The 16,872-nt window shown below is 42.4% G+C and overlaps 1 protein-coding gene across 1 annotated transcript in view; it reads left to right on the top strand.

Moving 5' to 3' along the window:
* The window catches only part of arl2bp (ADP-ribosylation factor-like 2 binding protein), a 39,455-nt gene extending 24,735 nt beyond the window's left edge, over positions 1 to 14,720 (top strand). Inside the window, exons 6-7 of the mRNA XM_080187111.1 lie at positions 9,680 to 9,776; positions 13,267 to 14,720. Coding sequence (XP_080043237.1) covers positions 9,680 to 9,776; positions 13,267 to 13,374 — 205 coding nt within the window. The 3' untranslated portion in view covers positions 13,375 to 14,720. The remainder of the gene's footprint in view (positions 1 to 9,679; positions 9,777 to 13,266) is intronic.
* Positions 14,721 to 16,872: the final 2,152 nt, after the last annotated feature.

Raw genomic sequence — 16,872 nt, 5'->3', positions numbered from 1 at the left:
AGAGGCAATGATGTCAGGAGAAACAACTAGCAGCTGAAGAGTTGAAGGCAAGCAATCCAGGAAATTATTTCTTACAAGAAAATGCAGTTTTTAATACCTTTTTATGAAACTGGATTTTAGAAAGCTATTGCACACACAGAGCAGGCTAAACATAAAACTGCAAGACTATTTAGCACAATATTCACAGAATACTACAGTGCACAAAAGGCCATTCAACCCATCAAGCCTGCACCCCTAACTTGTGTCCCCTCATAACTCACCCTTCAACTAAGAGTACAGCTACTTCCTATCCACCCAGTCCATGCCCCTCATAATCTTGAACACCTCAATCAGGTCATCCTTCAGTCTTCTCTGCTCCAACAAAAACAACCCAAGCCTGTTCAACTTCTCTTCATAACTTAGTTATTCCATCCCAGGCAACATCCTGGTGAATCTCCTCTGTACCCCTCCAGTGCATTCACATCCTTCTTATAATATGACCAGAATTGCACGCGGTACTCCAGCTGTGGCCTCACCAAAGTTCTATACAACTCCATTGTGACCTCTCTGTCTTTGTAATCTATACCCCTTTTGATAAAGGCGAGTGTGCCATTTGCCTTTTTCACCACCCTATTAACCTGCCTTTCCGCCTTCAGAGATCTATGAACAAACGCACCAAGGTTATAGGCCTGTTAGTTTAACGTCTGTGGTAGGTAAAATGTTAGAATCTGTCATTAAGGAGGAAATTGCAAGGCATCTTGAAGGGAATTGCTTGATAGAGCAAACGCAGCACGGTTTCATTAAAGGGAAGTCGTGTCTGACAAATTTACTGGAGTTCTATGAGGATGTGTCTAGGGCGGTGGATAGAGGAGAGCCGGTGGATGTGGTCTTTCTAGATTTTCAGAAGGTGTTTGACAAAGTGCCTCACAAGAGGTTATTGCAGAAGGTCGAGGGACATGGAGTCGGGGGTAGGGCGTTAGCGTGGATAGAGGATTGGTTGTCAAATAGGAGGCAGAGAGTGGGGGTCAACGGGTGCTATTCGGATTGCCCCGCCATTCAATAAGATCATCGCTTTCTCCCCATAACCCTTAATCCCCTTGCCTACCAAAAACCTATCTACCCGCGTCTTAAATATATTTAGCGAGGTAGCCTCCACCACTTCAACTGGCAGAGAATTCCAGAGATTCACCACCCTTTGAGTGAAGAAGTTCCTCTTCAAGTCTGTTCTAAACTGCCCCCCCCCCCCCCCCCCCCTTATCTTGAGGCTGTGCCCTCTAGTCCTACTGTCCTTTCTGAGCGGGAAGAACCTCTCAACCTCTACCCTATCCATCCCCCTCATCATCTTATACATCTCAGTAAGATCACCCCTCATCCTTCTAAACTCCAACGAGTACAAGCCCAGTCTATTCAGCCTTTCTTCATAGTTCAACCCCCTCAACCTCGGTATCAGCCTAGTGAACCTCCTCTGCACTCTCTCCAAGGCCAAAATATCCTTGCGCAAGTGCAGCGACCAAAACTGCACACAGTACTCCAGCTGCGGCCTCACCAGTGCCCTGTACAGTTGCAGCAAGACCTCCCTACTTTTATACTCAATCCCCCTCGCTATGAAGGCCAGCATCCCATTTGCCTTCCTGATCACCTGCTGCACCTGTAGGCTGGGTTTTTGTGACTCATGCACAAGGACCCCCAGGTCCCTCTGCACCGTAGCATGCTGCAGCTTTTTGCCCTTTAAATTGTAGTCCCTCCTACTATTATTCCTGCCAAAGTGGATAACCTCACACTTCCAACATTGTATTTCATCTGCCAGGTCCTCGCCCACTCACTTAGCCTATCTAGATCCCTCTGCAGACTTTCTACACCCTTCGCACAATCTGCTTTTCCACTTATCTTTGTGTCATCACCTCTGTCTCTGACCACTAAGCTAATTATGAATTCACCTTGTCAGATCGCCTATGCCCGTGTCCATTCGCCTTCTTAATAAGTCTTCCATGTGAGACTTTGTCAAAACTACATGAACCAAACTGCTGTCATGCACACACTTGGTTACATGCTTAAAAAATTCAATCAAATTTATTAGGCATGACTTCCCTTTGACAAAACCGTGCTCACTGTCCCTGATCAAACCTTGCCTTTCCAAATGGAGATAGATTCTCTCCTTTGAATCTTTTCCAGTAGTTTCCTAACCACAGACGTGAGACTCACTGGTCTGTAGTTCCCTGGCTTGTCCCTACAACCTTTCTTAAATAGTGGGACTACATGAGCTGTTTTTTCAGTCCTCTGGCACCTCCCTGGTCATGATGTGGAGATGCCGGCGTTGGACTGGGGTAATCCTCAGTAAGAAGTCTCACAACACCAGGTTAAAGTCCAACAGGTTTATTTGGTAGCAAATGCTACTAGTTTTCGGAGCACTGCTCTTTTGTCAGGTAATGGGAGTTCTGTTCACAAACAGGGCATATAAAGACACAAACTCAGTTTACAAAATAATGGTTGGAATGCGAGTCTTTACAGGTAATCAAGTCTTAAAGGTACAAACAATGTGAGTAGAGAGAACGTTAAGCACAGGTTAAAGAGATGTGTATTGTCTCCAGACAGGACAGTTGCTGAGATTTGGTAAGTCGTGGGGGTTACAGATAATGTGACATGAAACCAAGATCCCGGTTGAGCCCGTACTCATGTGTGGAACTTGACTATCAGTCTCTGCTCAGTGACTCTGCACTGTCGTGTGTCGTGAAGGCCACCTTGGAAAACGCTTACCTGAAGATCAGAGGCTGAATGCCTGTGACTGCTGAAGTGTTCCCCAACAGGAAGAGAACAGTCTTGCCTGGTGATTGTTGAGCAGTGTTCATTCATCTGTTGTCGTAACATCTGCATGGTCTCCCCAATGTACCTGCCTCAGGACATCCTTTCCTGCAGCGTATCAGGTGAACAACGTTGCCCGAGTTGGAAGAGTATGTACCGTGTACCTGGTGGATGGTGTTCTCACCTGAGATGATGGAATCCGTGTGAATGATCCGGCACATCTTGCAGAGGTTGCTGTGACATGGTTGTGTGGTGTCACGTCACTGTTGTCCTGAAGGCTGGGTAGTTTGCTTCGGACAGTGGTCTGTTTGAGGTTGTGCGGTTGTCTGAAGTCAGGAAGTGGGTGTGTGGGGATGGCCTTGGCGAGATGCTCATCTTCGGCAATGACATGTTGAAGGCTCCAGAGAAGATGCTGTAGCTTCTCCGCTCCGGGGAAGTACTGGACGATGAAGGGTACACTGTCTGCCGTGTCCTGTATTTATCTTCTGAGGAGTTTGGTGCGGTTATCGTCCAGTACTTCCCCGGAGCGGAGAAGCTACAGCATCTTCTCTGGAGCCTTCAACATGTCATTGCCGAAGATGAGCATCTCGCCAAGGCCATCCCCACACACCCACTTCCTGACTTCAGACAACCGCACAACCTCAAACAGACCACTGTCCGAAGCAAACTACCCAGCCTTCAGGACAACAGTGACGTGACACCACACAACCATGTCACAGCAACCTCTGCAAGATGTGCCGGATCATTCACACGGATTCCATCATCTCAGGTGAGAACACCATCCACCAGGTACACGGTACATACTCTTCCAACTCGGGCAACGTTGTTCACCTGATACGCTGCAGGAAAGGATGTCCTGAGGCAGGTACATTGGGGAGACCATGCAGATGTTACGACAACAGATGAATGAACACTGCTCAACAATCACCAGGCAAGACTGTTCTCTTCCTGTTGGGGAACACTTCAGCAGTCACAGGCATTCAGCCTCTGATCTTCAGGTAAGCGTTTTCCAAGGTGGCCTTCACGACACACGACAGTGCAGAGTCACTGAGCAGAGACTGATAGTCAAGTTCCACGCACATGAGGACAGTCTCAACAGGGATCTTGGATTCATGTCACACAATGACCCCCACGACTTGCCTGGGCTTGCAAAATCTCATTAACTGTCCTATCTGGAGACAATACACATCTCTTTTAACCTGTGCTTAACGTTCTCTCTACTCACATTGTCTGTACCTTTTAAGACTTGATTCCCTGTAAAGACTCACATTCCAACCATCATTTTGTAAATTGAGTTTGTGCCTTTATGCCCTGTTTGGGAGCAGAACTCCCGCTCACCTGACGAAAGAGCAGTGCTCTGAAAGCTAGTGGCATTTGCTACCAAATAAACCTATTGGACTTTAACGTGGTGTTGTGAGACTTCTTACTGTGACCTCTCCAGTGACCGGGGTGGAAATAAAAATTTGGGTCAGAGTGCCTGCAATTTCTTCCCTTGCCCCCCACAACAACCTAGGAATTCATCTGGACCTGGAGATTTCTTCACTTTTAAGTTCGCCAGTACCTTCATACAATAATTTTCTCTGGCGCCTCATTGTCTCTCTCCTCGAATTCCATAACTACCTCCTCATTCTCATGGGTGAAGACAGATGTGAAATATTCATTTAACACCTGACCAATGTCCTCTGCCTCCACTCACAGATTTCCCCTTTGGTCCCTAATGGGCCCTACTCTTTCCTGTATTGAATAAATAATTGCAATTTAAGATGCTTTATCTTATTAAAATACTTTTCTTTTGGAATGTAGTGAATTCTGTAAATAGGTGTATATGATTGATAAATTTAGTAAAAGCTCTGGCAAATGTTCTGAATCAAGCTGTTGTGAAAATGAATGTGACATTTGAAAAGTCATCACTTGGGGGTGCTATAAACAGCTTTGGGGAAATGATGAAAATTTAATTAATGTTTTGTTGAAGGCATGAATCTCTCTGACTGCAATTTATGGGATCAACCTGGGGAAAACTCGAGCTGAGCTGCTAAATGCTACTTTCTCTATTATTTTCAGTGATGTTATGCAGGTCTTTGAAAATCTTGGGCCGATGTTGTAGAAAATTGCCAACCATGATTCAGCACTATAATGGGGTAGTATCGCCTGATGAATCACCATAATCTTAAATGTTGATTAAAGAAGGGAGTAATTATCATGCTTTACAACCTGCAGTGAGCAATATCCTGGAAGTAAAATCTCCAGGTGGAATTCTTTTTCTCCTCCCAGTATAATGGATGACGATGTAACATTCTAAAGCGCACTTACCATTGATATAAGCACTGCTTCAGGAACACAGTGTCACATTAGAGAAGGAAAGGATTTCTGCAGAAAATGGCTGTTTACAAGAAACTGGTTTAAAACATGATATGAACCATCATTGCATAACATTCCAAAATGTACCACCGCTTCAAGAGGTGCCCGCTATAGGTTGTCTCTGAAACATATTGGAATGAAGGGATCTCTGCTGCCCAGTAAATCATGACTTTTAGTTTTGGGTTTGGGAATCTGGTTCTCATGTACTCTTCTTCAGTTGGCTGAAGGCTCAGATTCCAATGCACATTGGAAACGCTGATGAATTTTGTCATTAATGTCTGTCTTAGTGAGAGAAGGCTCCCTAGAACATAAGACATAAGAACATAAGAAATAGGAGCAGGAGTAGGCCAACTAGCCCTTCGAGCCTGTCCCGCCATTCAATAAGATCATGGCTGATCTGTTGTGGCTCAGTTCCACATTCCCGCCCTCTCCCCATAACCCTTAATCCCCTCTCTTATCAAAAACCCATCAACTCGCGTCTTAAAAACATTTAGCGAGGTAGCCTCCACCACTTCAACGGGCAGAGAATTCCAGAGATTCACCACCCTTTGAGTGAAGAAGTTCCTCCTCAACTCCGTCCTAAACCGCCCCCCACTTTATCTTGAGACTGTGCCCCCTAGTCCTACTATCCTTTCTGAGCGGGAAGAGTCTCTCCACCTCTATCCTATCCATCCCATTCATCATCTTATACGTCTCAATGAGATCTCCCCTCATTCTTCTAAACTCTAACGAGTACAAGCCTAATTTATTCAGCCTCTCCTCATAGCTCAACCCCCTCAACTTCAGCATCAGCCTAGTAAACCTCCTCTGCACTCCCTCCAAGGCCAAAATATCCTTGCGTAAGTATGGCGCCCAAAACTGCACACAGTACTCCAGCTGCGGCCTCACCAATGCCCTATACAGCCGCAGCAAGACCTCCCTACTTTTATATTCAATCCCCCTCGCGATGAAGGCCAGCATCCCATTCGCCTTCCTGACCACCTGCTGCACCTGCAAGCTGGGTTTTTGCGACTCATGCACAAGGACCCCGAGGTCCCTCTGCACCGTCGCCTGCTGCAGTTTTTCTCCACGTAAGTAATAATCCTTCCTACCATTCTTCCTACCAAAGTGGACCACCTCGCACTTGCCAACATTAAATTCCATTTGCCATTTCCTGGCCCATTTGCCCAGCCTATCTAGATCCTTCTGTAGACTCTCCCCACCCTCCGCACAATTTGCCTTTCCACCAATTTTGGTGTCATCAGCAAATTTCGACACCCTACACTCGGTTCCCTCCTCCAGATCATCTATATAAATGGTAAATAGCTGAGGTCCCAGCACCGACCCCTGGGGCACTCCACTAGTCACCATCCGCCAATCCGAATAGCACCCATTGACCCCCACTCTCTGCCTCCTATTTGACAACCAGTCCTCTATCCACGCTAACACCCTACCCCCAACTCCATGCCCCCTGACCTTCTGCAATAACCTCTTGTGAGGTACCTTGTCAAACGCCTTCTGAAAATCAAGAAAGACCACATCCACTGGCTCTCCTCTATCCACCGCCCTAGACACATCCTCATAGAACTCCAGTAAATTTGTCAGACACGACTTCCCTTTAACGAAACCGTGCTGTGTCTGCTCTATCAAGCAGTTCCCCTCAAGATGCCTCGCTATTTCCTCCTTGATGACGGATTCTAACATTTTACCTACAACAGACGTTAAACTAACAGGCCTATAATTCCCCGCCTTTTGCCTGGCACCCTTCTTAAACAACGGCGTAACATTAGCCGTTTTCCAATCTTCCGGCACTTCCCCGGAATCCAGCGACGTCTGGAAAATAACCACCAAGGCATCCACTATCACCTCTTCCATTTCTTTCAGGACCCTCGGATGCATTCCATCCAGTCCTGGGGACTTGTCCACAATCAGCCCCTCTAGTCTGTCGAGCACCACCTCTCTAGTAACAGTAATGTCATCGAGACCCTCCAGTCCTACCACCTTTCCATCTCTAACATCCGGCAAATTATTCACGTCCTCCTCCGTGAAGACCGAAACAAAAAAGTTATTCAAGACCTCAGCCATTTCCCCATCCCCTACCACTAAGTCCCCCTTCTCATCCTCTAAGGGACCAACGTTCACCCTAGCCAGCCTCTTCCTTTTTATATATTTATAAAAACTCTTGCTATCCTTTTTTATATTAAGCGCTAGCCCAGCTTCATAGTTTCTCCTACCCTTCTTTATCAACTTCTTTGTCAATCTTTGTTGACATTTAAACCTCTCCCAATCCTCTTCTCGCCCACTACTCTTAGCTACTCTAAATGCCTCCGCTTTTAATTTAACACTTTCCTTCACCTCCTTTGTTATCCACGGCTTATTACCTCTCCTCCTGCTGTCTTTTTTGACCATCGGAATAAATTTCTGCTGAGCACCAAGAAAGATCTCCTTAAAGATCCTCCACTGCTCCTCAGCAGACCTACCTTCCAACGTGCTCCCCCAGTCCACATTCACCAATTCTTCTTTCATCCTACCGTACTCCCCTCTGTTCAAACAAAGGACGCGCGTCCGGGAACCCACTTTCTCCTCCTCCATCTGCACCAGAAACTCCACCATACAATGATCACTCTCCCCAAGAGGATCCTTCACCACAAGTTCCCTAATTCTACCCACCTCATTACATAGCACCAGATCCAAGATAGCTCGCTCCCTCGTCGGCTCCAACACACACTGTTCCAGGAAACTATCCCGGCAGCATTCCAAGAACTCCTCCTCGAGCCCACCGCGTCCAACATGGGTCGACCAATCAATATGCAGATTGAAATCCCCCATAATTACGGCCGTTCCATTCCTGCACGCCACACTTATTTGCGCATTAACAGCCCGCCCCACCTGTTTGATCATTCACATCCTTTATTCTGTCTATGACTGCCATTAGCAGCCTTTTCCCTTGTTTTTTTTGGCTATGACTCATCTTTCATTCTCTTACCCTGCAGTATAAATATCTCCCCTTTCTATGCCTTTTAGCTTTGACAGAGTCATCTGGACTCAACGTCAGCTCTTTTCTCTCCTTGCAGATGCTGCCAGACCTGCTGAGATTTTCCAGCATTTTCTCTTTTGGTTTCAGTTTCCAAAATCCAGAGTAATTTCCTTTTATCCATCAGAATCTTATATATTTCAATAAGGTCACCTTTCATTCTTCTAAACTTCAATGAGTAAAGACCCAGCCTGCTGAACCTTTCCACATAAGGCATTCTCTTCATCCCAGGAATCACCCCAGTGAATTTTGTCAGAACTACCTCAAAATGCAAGTATGTCCCTCCTTAGCAAAGGTGGTCGAAACAGTGCACACTATTCTAGATGTGATCTCACCATTGTCCTGTAGTGTTGTAATAAGATTCCTGTACTTGTATATTGCCATCTCCCTTGCAATTGGTGCTAATAATTTAAAATCAGCTCCACTGAGTGGGACATGTTGTCCATATGTCTACACCACGCTCCCAAAGCAACTGTTTTACCTGGTCACTATAGGAGGACAGCAAAAATATTTTAGGGATGTCCTCCAAGCATTCATAGAGTGATCAAGTATCATCCTGACACGTGGATGTCCGTGGCTTCTGACTGAATAAAATGCAGAAGGTTTACTCAAGAAGGCACAAAAGACGTGGAAACATTTCATGAGGAGCACACAGAGTTGAAGGCACTTGGTGAAAGTGCACAAACTTCTGAACACTTCATTTGCCCAACCTTCCAGGCATCATCTGCCCACATGTGACAGTGCCTGCAGGTCATGCATTAGACTTTCAGCCATTTCAGAAACAATCAAACTGGAAGTCATCCTTGATCCAGAACAGCCTAAGAAGCCCTTCAAGAATAATTATGAAGTTAACGGCGTTTTGTGCTGCTGTGTTGAGAGTGAGATTGTTACTTAGCACTTAGATTATTTTGTTTGTTTTAAATATTTGAGAAATAGGGAAGATGAAATAATACCCAGATGTTTAAAGATCTGGGAGGCATCCATAATTTCTGTGGAGATTATTTGGTAAAAATTAAACAAAGTGGTACACATAGCAACTGGATGCATCCTTTTCAAAGCGGTTAAATGAGTACCAGCAGAGGATATCTAATCAGTGTTTACTAAAGAGAATGCAAGAGGCTTCTGAGAAAATAGAGGGGGTTTTTTTTCTTAATATTTTTATAGAAAGGAGGATCATTCATAATCCTACCAGTAGGATTTGTGCAGAAGCTGATCAATTTCGCTGCTACAGAAAACTGGCAAGCTGCAGCATTGTGCTTGTAACAAGCTTGCTGATTAACATTTTGAGACCCAACCTGAAAATTGTTCTGACCTTCTGACTGTCCTCACCCAATTGCATGGCCACCTACAATTTGGGGTAGTCTCAAATATCTTCTCCTTTTCATGAGTTTGCTGTAAGTTTTGGTAATTATGAAACTTTCAGAAAATGGCGTTGTATCTAAAATTGAAGTATTATGTTCCAAAGGTATGTAATCTTTGTATGAAGAGAATATAATGAATAGTAACAATAGCGCTATTATTTTGTTACAGACAACATAAAGATGAGATTTCTGGAGATATATTTGACATGTTACTGACTTTCACAGATTTCCTGGCTTTCAAAGAAATGTTTCTTGACTACAGAATGGTATGTACAATATACTTGATCTTGTCATTTGACATGTTACTGACTTTCACAGATTTCCTGGCTTTCAAAGAAATGTTTCTTGACTACAGAATGGTATGTACAATATACTTGATCTTCTCATATTGGCAATCAGTTTACTGGAAAATATAAGGTTGTCTGTTTTTCCTGGCCTGTAATGAGTTGAATGTGACCCTGGAAATCCCAGGCTTGAGAAGAGATGGGTGACCTCAGAGAGAAAGTCAAGATTCAGCACAATCCTTTGGATGCTAAAGGAGTTCTTGCATCAGTAGAATAAAATCTGTTTGCAAGAATGGCCAACTCCTTGTGTATAAATATACTGGACAATCATGTTTATATGGGTGTTGGCAAAGTGGATAGGTGAATCCACGTTTGTCCTTTTGGAGGTATGAAATTTAGAAAGATTCAAGATCACGCTGTACTACACTACACTGTGTACTAGACTAATGTAGCTGGCATCCACTTGATATTGGGAAGTAGCCTATATGCTTCCAGTAAACATTTTTCTTTGCATTTTTTGAACAAGAAGACTTGATTGTTGAGGTTTTTGTTATGAGATGGCTGTGTCCTCTTGAACATCCAGAGAGACTACTTTTCTTACTCCTTGGGAATTATCCTTATCATGTTTGTATTGTATTTAAGACTTTGTGTTTTGCAGCATCAACTTGGAGGTGATACCTTTTATATGGTGGGATATTGGGAAGCCACCTATATACCACTATTGTTAAACTATATGTGCTAAATTCTCAGTATGTCGGAAAGGTATCCATTCAAAAAAATGAGGGTGGCCCTTGGGTATCAGCAATGGCTTAGTTGATAGCACTATTGTCTCTTGAGTCAAAGGTTGTGGGTTCAATTCCCACTTCAAAGACACAAGCACAAAAGTCTAGACTGACTAGTGCAGTACTGCAGGTTTGCTGCTATATTGGAGGTGTCATCTTTTTGATAAGATGTGAAACTGAGGTCCCATCACTTCTAAAATAGGCACAGAAGATTACACAACATGCCGATGAACAGGGTAGTTATCCCTGGTTCCTTTGCCAGTATTTATCCGCCAAGCAACGCCACAAAAAAGTCATCATTATCACTTTGCTGTTTGTGGGAGGTTGCTGTGTGCTAATTGGCTGCTTCATTCCTTAGATTATAACAGTAACTGCACTTCAAAAATACTTCGCTGGTTGCAAAGTGCTTTGGAAGCAAATGAGGTGAAAGGGGCAGTATAAATGCAAGTTTTTCTTTGCCATAATGGTATGGAAGTGTCCATAATTTGTAGCTGGCATCTACTGGCTATATGCTTCATGCCTATAATCATCCATATGTTTTCATTAAACATTTTTCCTTTGAAAATGTGAATAAGGTAAAACAGCTTTCAGTATCAACTTTCCTTGTAAATTAGATGATTTGTTTGTCATGTTGGTTAAAGGATACATTTTGGCTAGGACACTGGGAAAAGACCCTTGCTCTTATTCTTATTATGCCATGAAATCTTGTATCCTGCCTGCGGGGGCAGGTGAGGCCTCAGTTTGGTGTCTAATCTGAAAGATGGCATGTTTGACAGCACACCAAAATGTTAGCTTCAATAATATGCTCAAATCTCTGAAATAGGATTTGAACCCATGACCTTCTGACCTGTGATGAGGCAAGGCTGACATACGTGAGATTTGACTTCTCTTAACACCCTCCTGTGTAGCCATCCTGCTTCATATGCCACAGATCTGCCTCCTCACACTGTCACCTTTTGTTCTCTTCTGGTTGTGCTAGTATCCTGTGCCCCAGTGACTTGAGTTTAATGTTAGCATATCCTCCAGTTTTCTAACAATGGTGTTTACTCTATCCTTTCTTCAACATTTGATATTCTATGACTGTGCTTGTGTCCTCTAGTATTCTGTACCCAAATTCCTTTGTCTTGCAGCTGTTTCCCAAAAGCATCTGCTGAATCGTGCTGTCGAACCAACCTTTGCTCTTCCACTCCAAATGTCTCCATTTTACACACTATCCACCTGCTCAGCATTCACTTTTCAGTCCACAATATAAAACATTTGAGAAATGTTTTTCTGAATCTAAAGAACAATCTAACAATATAGAAATGCAAGTTGAAGTTGAATGGTTTTAATTTTGGCCATATATATAGTGAAGTTAGTCTTGTGTAGACAGATTCAGGTTACGCTCTTGTTGAACTTCGTTCTGTTCTCAATCTACATAGATGGAAGAAAGAGAGACTTGCATTTATAAATCATAGATTCATAGAATCCGTACGGTGCTGAAGGAGGCCATTTGGCCCAACGAGTCCGCATCAATTCTCCCTCAGAGCATCTCAGGCCCTCCCCCTAACCGCCACATCTTTAGACTGTGGGAGGAAACTGGAGCACCTGGAGGAAACCCATGTAGACACAAGGAGAACATGCAAACTCCACACAGTCGGTCATCCAATTGAAGCTGAATTGAACCTAAGTCCTGGTGCTGTGAGACAGCAGTGTTAACAACTGTGTCACCCTTGGCACTTTTTATGTCGTAAACACAGTGAGAAGTCTCACAACACCAGACTAAAATCCAACAGGTTTATTTGGTAGCAAAAGCCACTAGCTTTTGGAGCCTCTGAAATCTTCACAATCTTCATGGAGACTCAAAAGCTAGTGGCTTTTGCTACCAAATAAACCTGTTGGACTTTAACCTGATGTTGTGAGACTTCTTGCTGTGTTTACCCCAGTCCAACGCCAGCATCTCCACATCACTTTTTATGTCTTCAGGCTGTCCTAAATAATTTTACAGCCATGAAGTACTTCTGAAGTGTAGTCACTGTTACAGGAAACAAGCCAGCCAATTGTAGCAAAGCAAATTCCCACACGCAACTTGATGTGAGCAAATAATTTGTTTTAGTGGTGTTGATTGAGGGATAAAAAATGGCCAGACACTATTTGAAAAAGCACATGGAATCTTTTATGTTTATCCAAGTGAGTAGGTGGTTTAACGCCTCAACTGAAAGACACTTGTGGATATTGTAGATCTTAATGTAGTAAGAAGGATATTAGCTGTCTTTCTGGTGTTGAAAAACAGCAACTAAAAAGATGAAAACAGAACTTCGAAATTCAGGATCGATTTAATGTAAAGTGCTTCTCTGCAATGTAGTTACAGAAAAGATAACAGACAATTTGTTGTACTTATTGGGAAAACTTTCTTTGCTTGACACCTGAAGGTTTGTTCTGTTAGCTAAGAAAGGGAAAAAGAGACAGGCTTTTATTTTCAGGTTGGGGAGTGAGTCTAATTAACTTATTTTGTTGGACTTTGGCCCAGTTGGGATTATTACATTGTTCGAATTCAAGACCAGTCAAATGTAAAGCTGATATTTAAATTTACTTCCATAGTCATCTGTTCAAAATTTGTATGAACCCAGTGACATTATGTTTGACTGGTGACTTAAATGGTTTATTATTAATATTAAATGTAACTAATATTAAATGTATTTCCTTTTCAGGAAAAGGAAGGGCGTGGCCTTGACTTTAGTGGAGACCTAGTGGTGACATCGTTATCAAAGTCATCTTCTTTTCCTCAATCTTCACACAACCTGCAACCTTTCCAATAGTTTTACTGTATCCCTTTGGAGTTCTCCATTTATTCCTGTACACTTACACATTCCAAGCACAATTGGTACAGACATTTTTACATGTTTCAGTATTCTCCAAGAAGGTTTGTACAGGTACACCATAAAGCTACAGGCTTCAGTTCTAATTTTTTAATTTTTTCAGATCCTACTTACAAGAATTCAAAGCAAGAATCATACCTTCAACATATAGGATGAAGGCCTCCTAAGCCTTTTTGCAAGTCTGCGTGTTATGACGAGCAGTCATCTTACAAAGATTCTAGTGGCAGTATCTTGAAGATAAGGCTATATAACCACCACTATGTGCTCTTGCATCCCATCTGAGACATGTGTTTAGCAGAACTCTAATTACAATGTTAATATTACTTAGAGGCAGAGGTTGCTGTCTCACATTAACTGTACAGTCCATGTGTCATTTTTGGCCTATTGGTTTGGGGTACGTAGCTTCCTGAATTAGAAACGCTAATGGCCTTTTTGCTTTTGGCTCCTGTTGGTACAGTTCAGACCCCTTCATCTTGCAAAGTAATTCTTGAAATGGGATCTTCATTCAGAACTGATTTTATTTAGAATACTGAGCCTATATCCATGACTTCCCATTGCATTCAGTACATTGGTAATTTTAATACTTTAACACTTCAACCATTAAAACAAGTGTTCCTGAGGTCAGATGTTCCCACATGCTGGTAATTAGGTCAGTGTTGCTACTTCGACCTGTGTCTGGGAACCTGTAAATATAGGTGCAATTGAATCAGGATTTTGTATCTCCTCTGTTTGAGATTTCAAATTGTGTTTTGGTTTGTTGCTGTTGTCATAGTGCTATAGCATTTCCTGAACAAAAGCTGAGAATTCCACAAGATAATACATAGGTTGTATTACAGTTAAGTAAAGCCTATGATAACATTGTTCATATCACGTACATACTCCCAAAGCAGTTCATGTTTTGCATTATCTTAACTAGAGGACCCTGTAACTTATTTGACCTGCTTATAAGACATACTTTTGTGCGATATCAGTTAGGAACTTTTGTTTTTTTTTCACCCACTGCTTCAATACTGTTCATTCTGAGGTTAATTGACCAGAACTGTAGACTTTGACTTTTTAATCAAGTTTATGGTTGTGAATTCAAAGTCTACAGCACTGTTACATCAGCAGTTCAAGATGTAAGAACAAGGATCTTGTTGAGACTATATAGATATTATGGCTTTTTTAATGTGTTCAAAGTGAATTTGCTGATTTAGTTCTTGTTTCACTGAGTTACAAATTCATGCTTACTTTATTTTTCATATTTGTACATATATTTTTATTCCTGTGTATTTTAAATAAAAGATTGCTGGAAAGCACTTTAAGATAAGTTGTGGGAGTATTTTTTTTAAAAATGCTGTCTGTATACTTGGCCCTATTTACTCACAAGACAAATTCCACAGTGCTAGAAACAACATGATCACACCACATGTGTCCTGTTGTCCTTAATTCTCAGCTTATTATTTTGTCTTCTAGCTGTTCGCATTCTTCCCCCAGTCTGAGGGGAAAATGAAATCATGGAATTCACATACTGCTGGAAACCTGCAAGGAATGCCAGAAATACTCTGGGTGCAACAGGGACACAGGGAAGGTCTTTGATAGGGTGGATGGCAGGAGTGGTTGAATGTCAGAAGAGTTAGTCTTATAGGCTCAAAGAAAATGATAGAAAGTAAACAGAAGATGGAGCAGGTGTGCTAGCTGCTGTCTGAACGTGAAAGAAAGCAGAAAATAGAATGGGACAAAATTCACTGTTTGAAATTGCTGAATAAATTTGGAAGGTTGTAAAGTGCCTAAGTGAAAGATGAGCTGCTATCCTTCAAGCTTAACATGCTGCACTAGAAGAGCACAGCGTCAGTGTGGGAGCAAGGTGATGAATGAAAATGATAGAACAACAGACATTCAGGGTCATGCTTGTTGACTAGATATGGTCTGCAAAGCAGCCACTCAATCTGCTTCTGGTCTCCCCAGTGTAGAGGAGACAACATTTGAATATACAGTATGTGCTGATCAAAAGTGTAAGTAAATTGCTGCTCTGTTTGCAGCCTTGGAGGGTGAGGAGAAAGGAGGTAAAATGGACCGGTATTAAAAATGCAATGTCACTCAGTCACTAAATTTGTCAGTGATTAAAAAAAATGCTAGATTGTTCTTCAATGCCAGCCTTTTATATATGAAGGTCAGCCATCCTTTAGATAGCCATTAGATTCATACAGTAGTCAGTCAAGATGCCAATGTTGGTCATAGTGTAAATTAAGTGGGGCCTAAGAAAGCCAACCAGTATCCACAATGGAATATCCATAATCAAAGGACAATAAAATGTGTGCATTTATAAGCATTTTCCTCCTTTATTCTCTTACCAGTTTCCTATTATGTTTCTAGTTGACAATGGGGCAGTAGAAGCTATGGCTGTTTCAATGGTTACTGTCCTTTATAAGCAACCAGTCCAATTGACCAGAGGCTGGTGCTCAGTACTCCTATACTGTTGAAAGTATTTTGTTGCTGCATAGTACTCCAAACACTTAGCTGAGATGTAATGATCTTTGCCAGATATGGGAAAGTAGGTTTCAGTATTGATTACCCCACAGAAGTCAATGCTCTGTCCTGATTTATTTTTCCAGTGGCCAACTGTGGAAGATCCAAGTTGGAGGAATGATTTACATTAAAAAAATCTAAACTAGAATTTGTGATCTTAAAACAAAAGATAAAGCTTTAGTTTTAAATGTTACTGTGGTTTTTGCACATCTTAGCCCCAGCTCATCAGTGCAAGAGTTCCCTTGTAGTATTGTAGACCCAATCATCTACAGCTGCTTTATCAATGACCATTATAAAAGGTAGGGATATTCACTTGATTTGCAGGCAGTAAGACATGGACAACATGCTACTCTGGCAAATAACATAACATTTGTGCCACAAAAATGCTAGATGATGACCATCTCTAATAACATTCAGTGGTCTCATTATTGAATTGCCTAGAAGCCAAAGTGATCCCGTTATATAAATACTATGGCTATAAAGAACAGGTCAGAGATCGTGCAGTCTGTGGCCAGTAACTTACCATTCAACTCCCCAATGCCTTTCAACCATCTACAAGGCATAAGTCAGTAATGAAATAAAATTCCCCAAATACAGCTCCAACATCCAAGAAGCTCAACCCTAAAACAAAACAACCTGCTTGATTAGCATCCACCACCTTAAACATTCATTTCCTAATTGGAGTGTGTACAGTCTAAAAACCACAGTAATTCCCTAAGACTCCTTGAACATTACCTCCCAAACCAATCCTACTACCACAAAGGATAAGGGCAGCAGATGCATGGGAATGGCACCAGCTCAAAGTTCCCCACCACATCACATAGCCTCAAAAATTTACTGTGTCTGTTCAAATGCCTGAAAATCTTATTGACAATGGACGTACCTACACTACAGAGCTCACAGCAGCCATTCACTAACTTCTCAAGAGCA

The sequence above is a fragment of the Carcharhinus amblyrhynchos genome, chromosome 4 (assembly GCF_965287045.1).
Source record: "Carcharhinus amblyrhynchos chromosome 4, sCarAmb.v2.hapA, whole genome shotgun sequence".
NCBI lineage: Eukaryota > Metazoa > Chordata > Chondrichthyes > Carcharhiniformes > Carcharhinidae > Carcharhinus > Carcharhinus amblyrhynchos.
The sequence above is the reverse complement of the archived record's forward strand: the minus strand, read 5'-3'. Positions and strand labels throughout refer to the sequence as shown.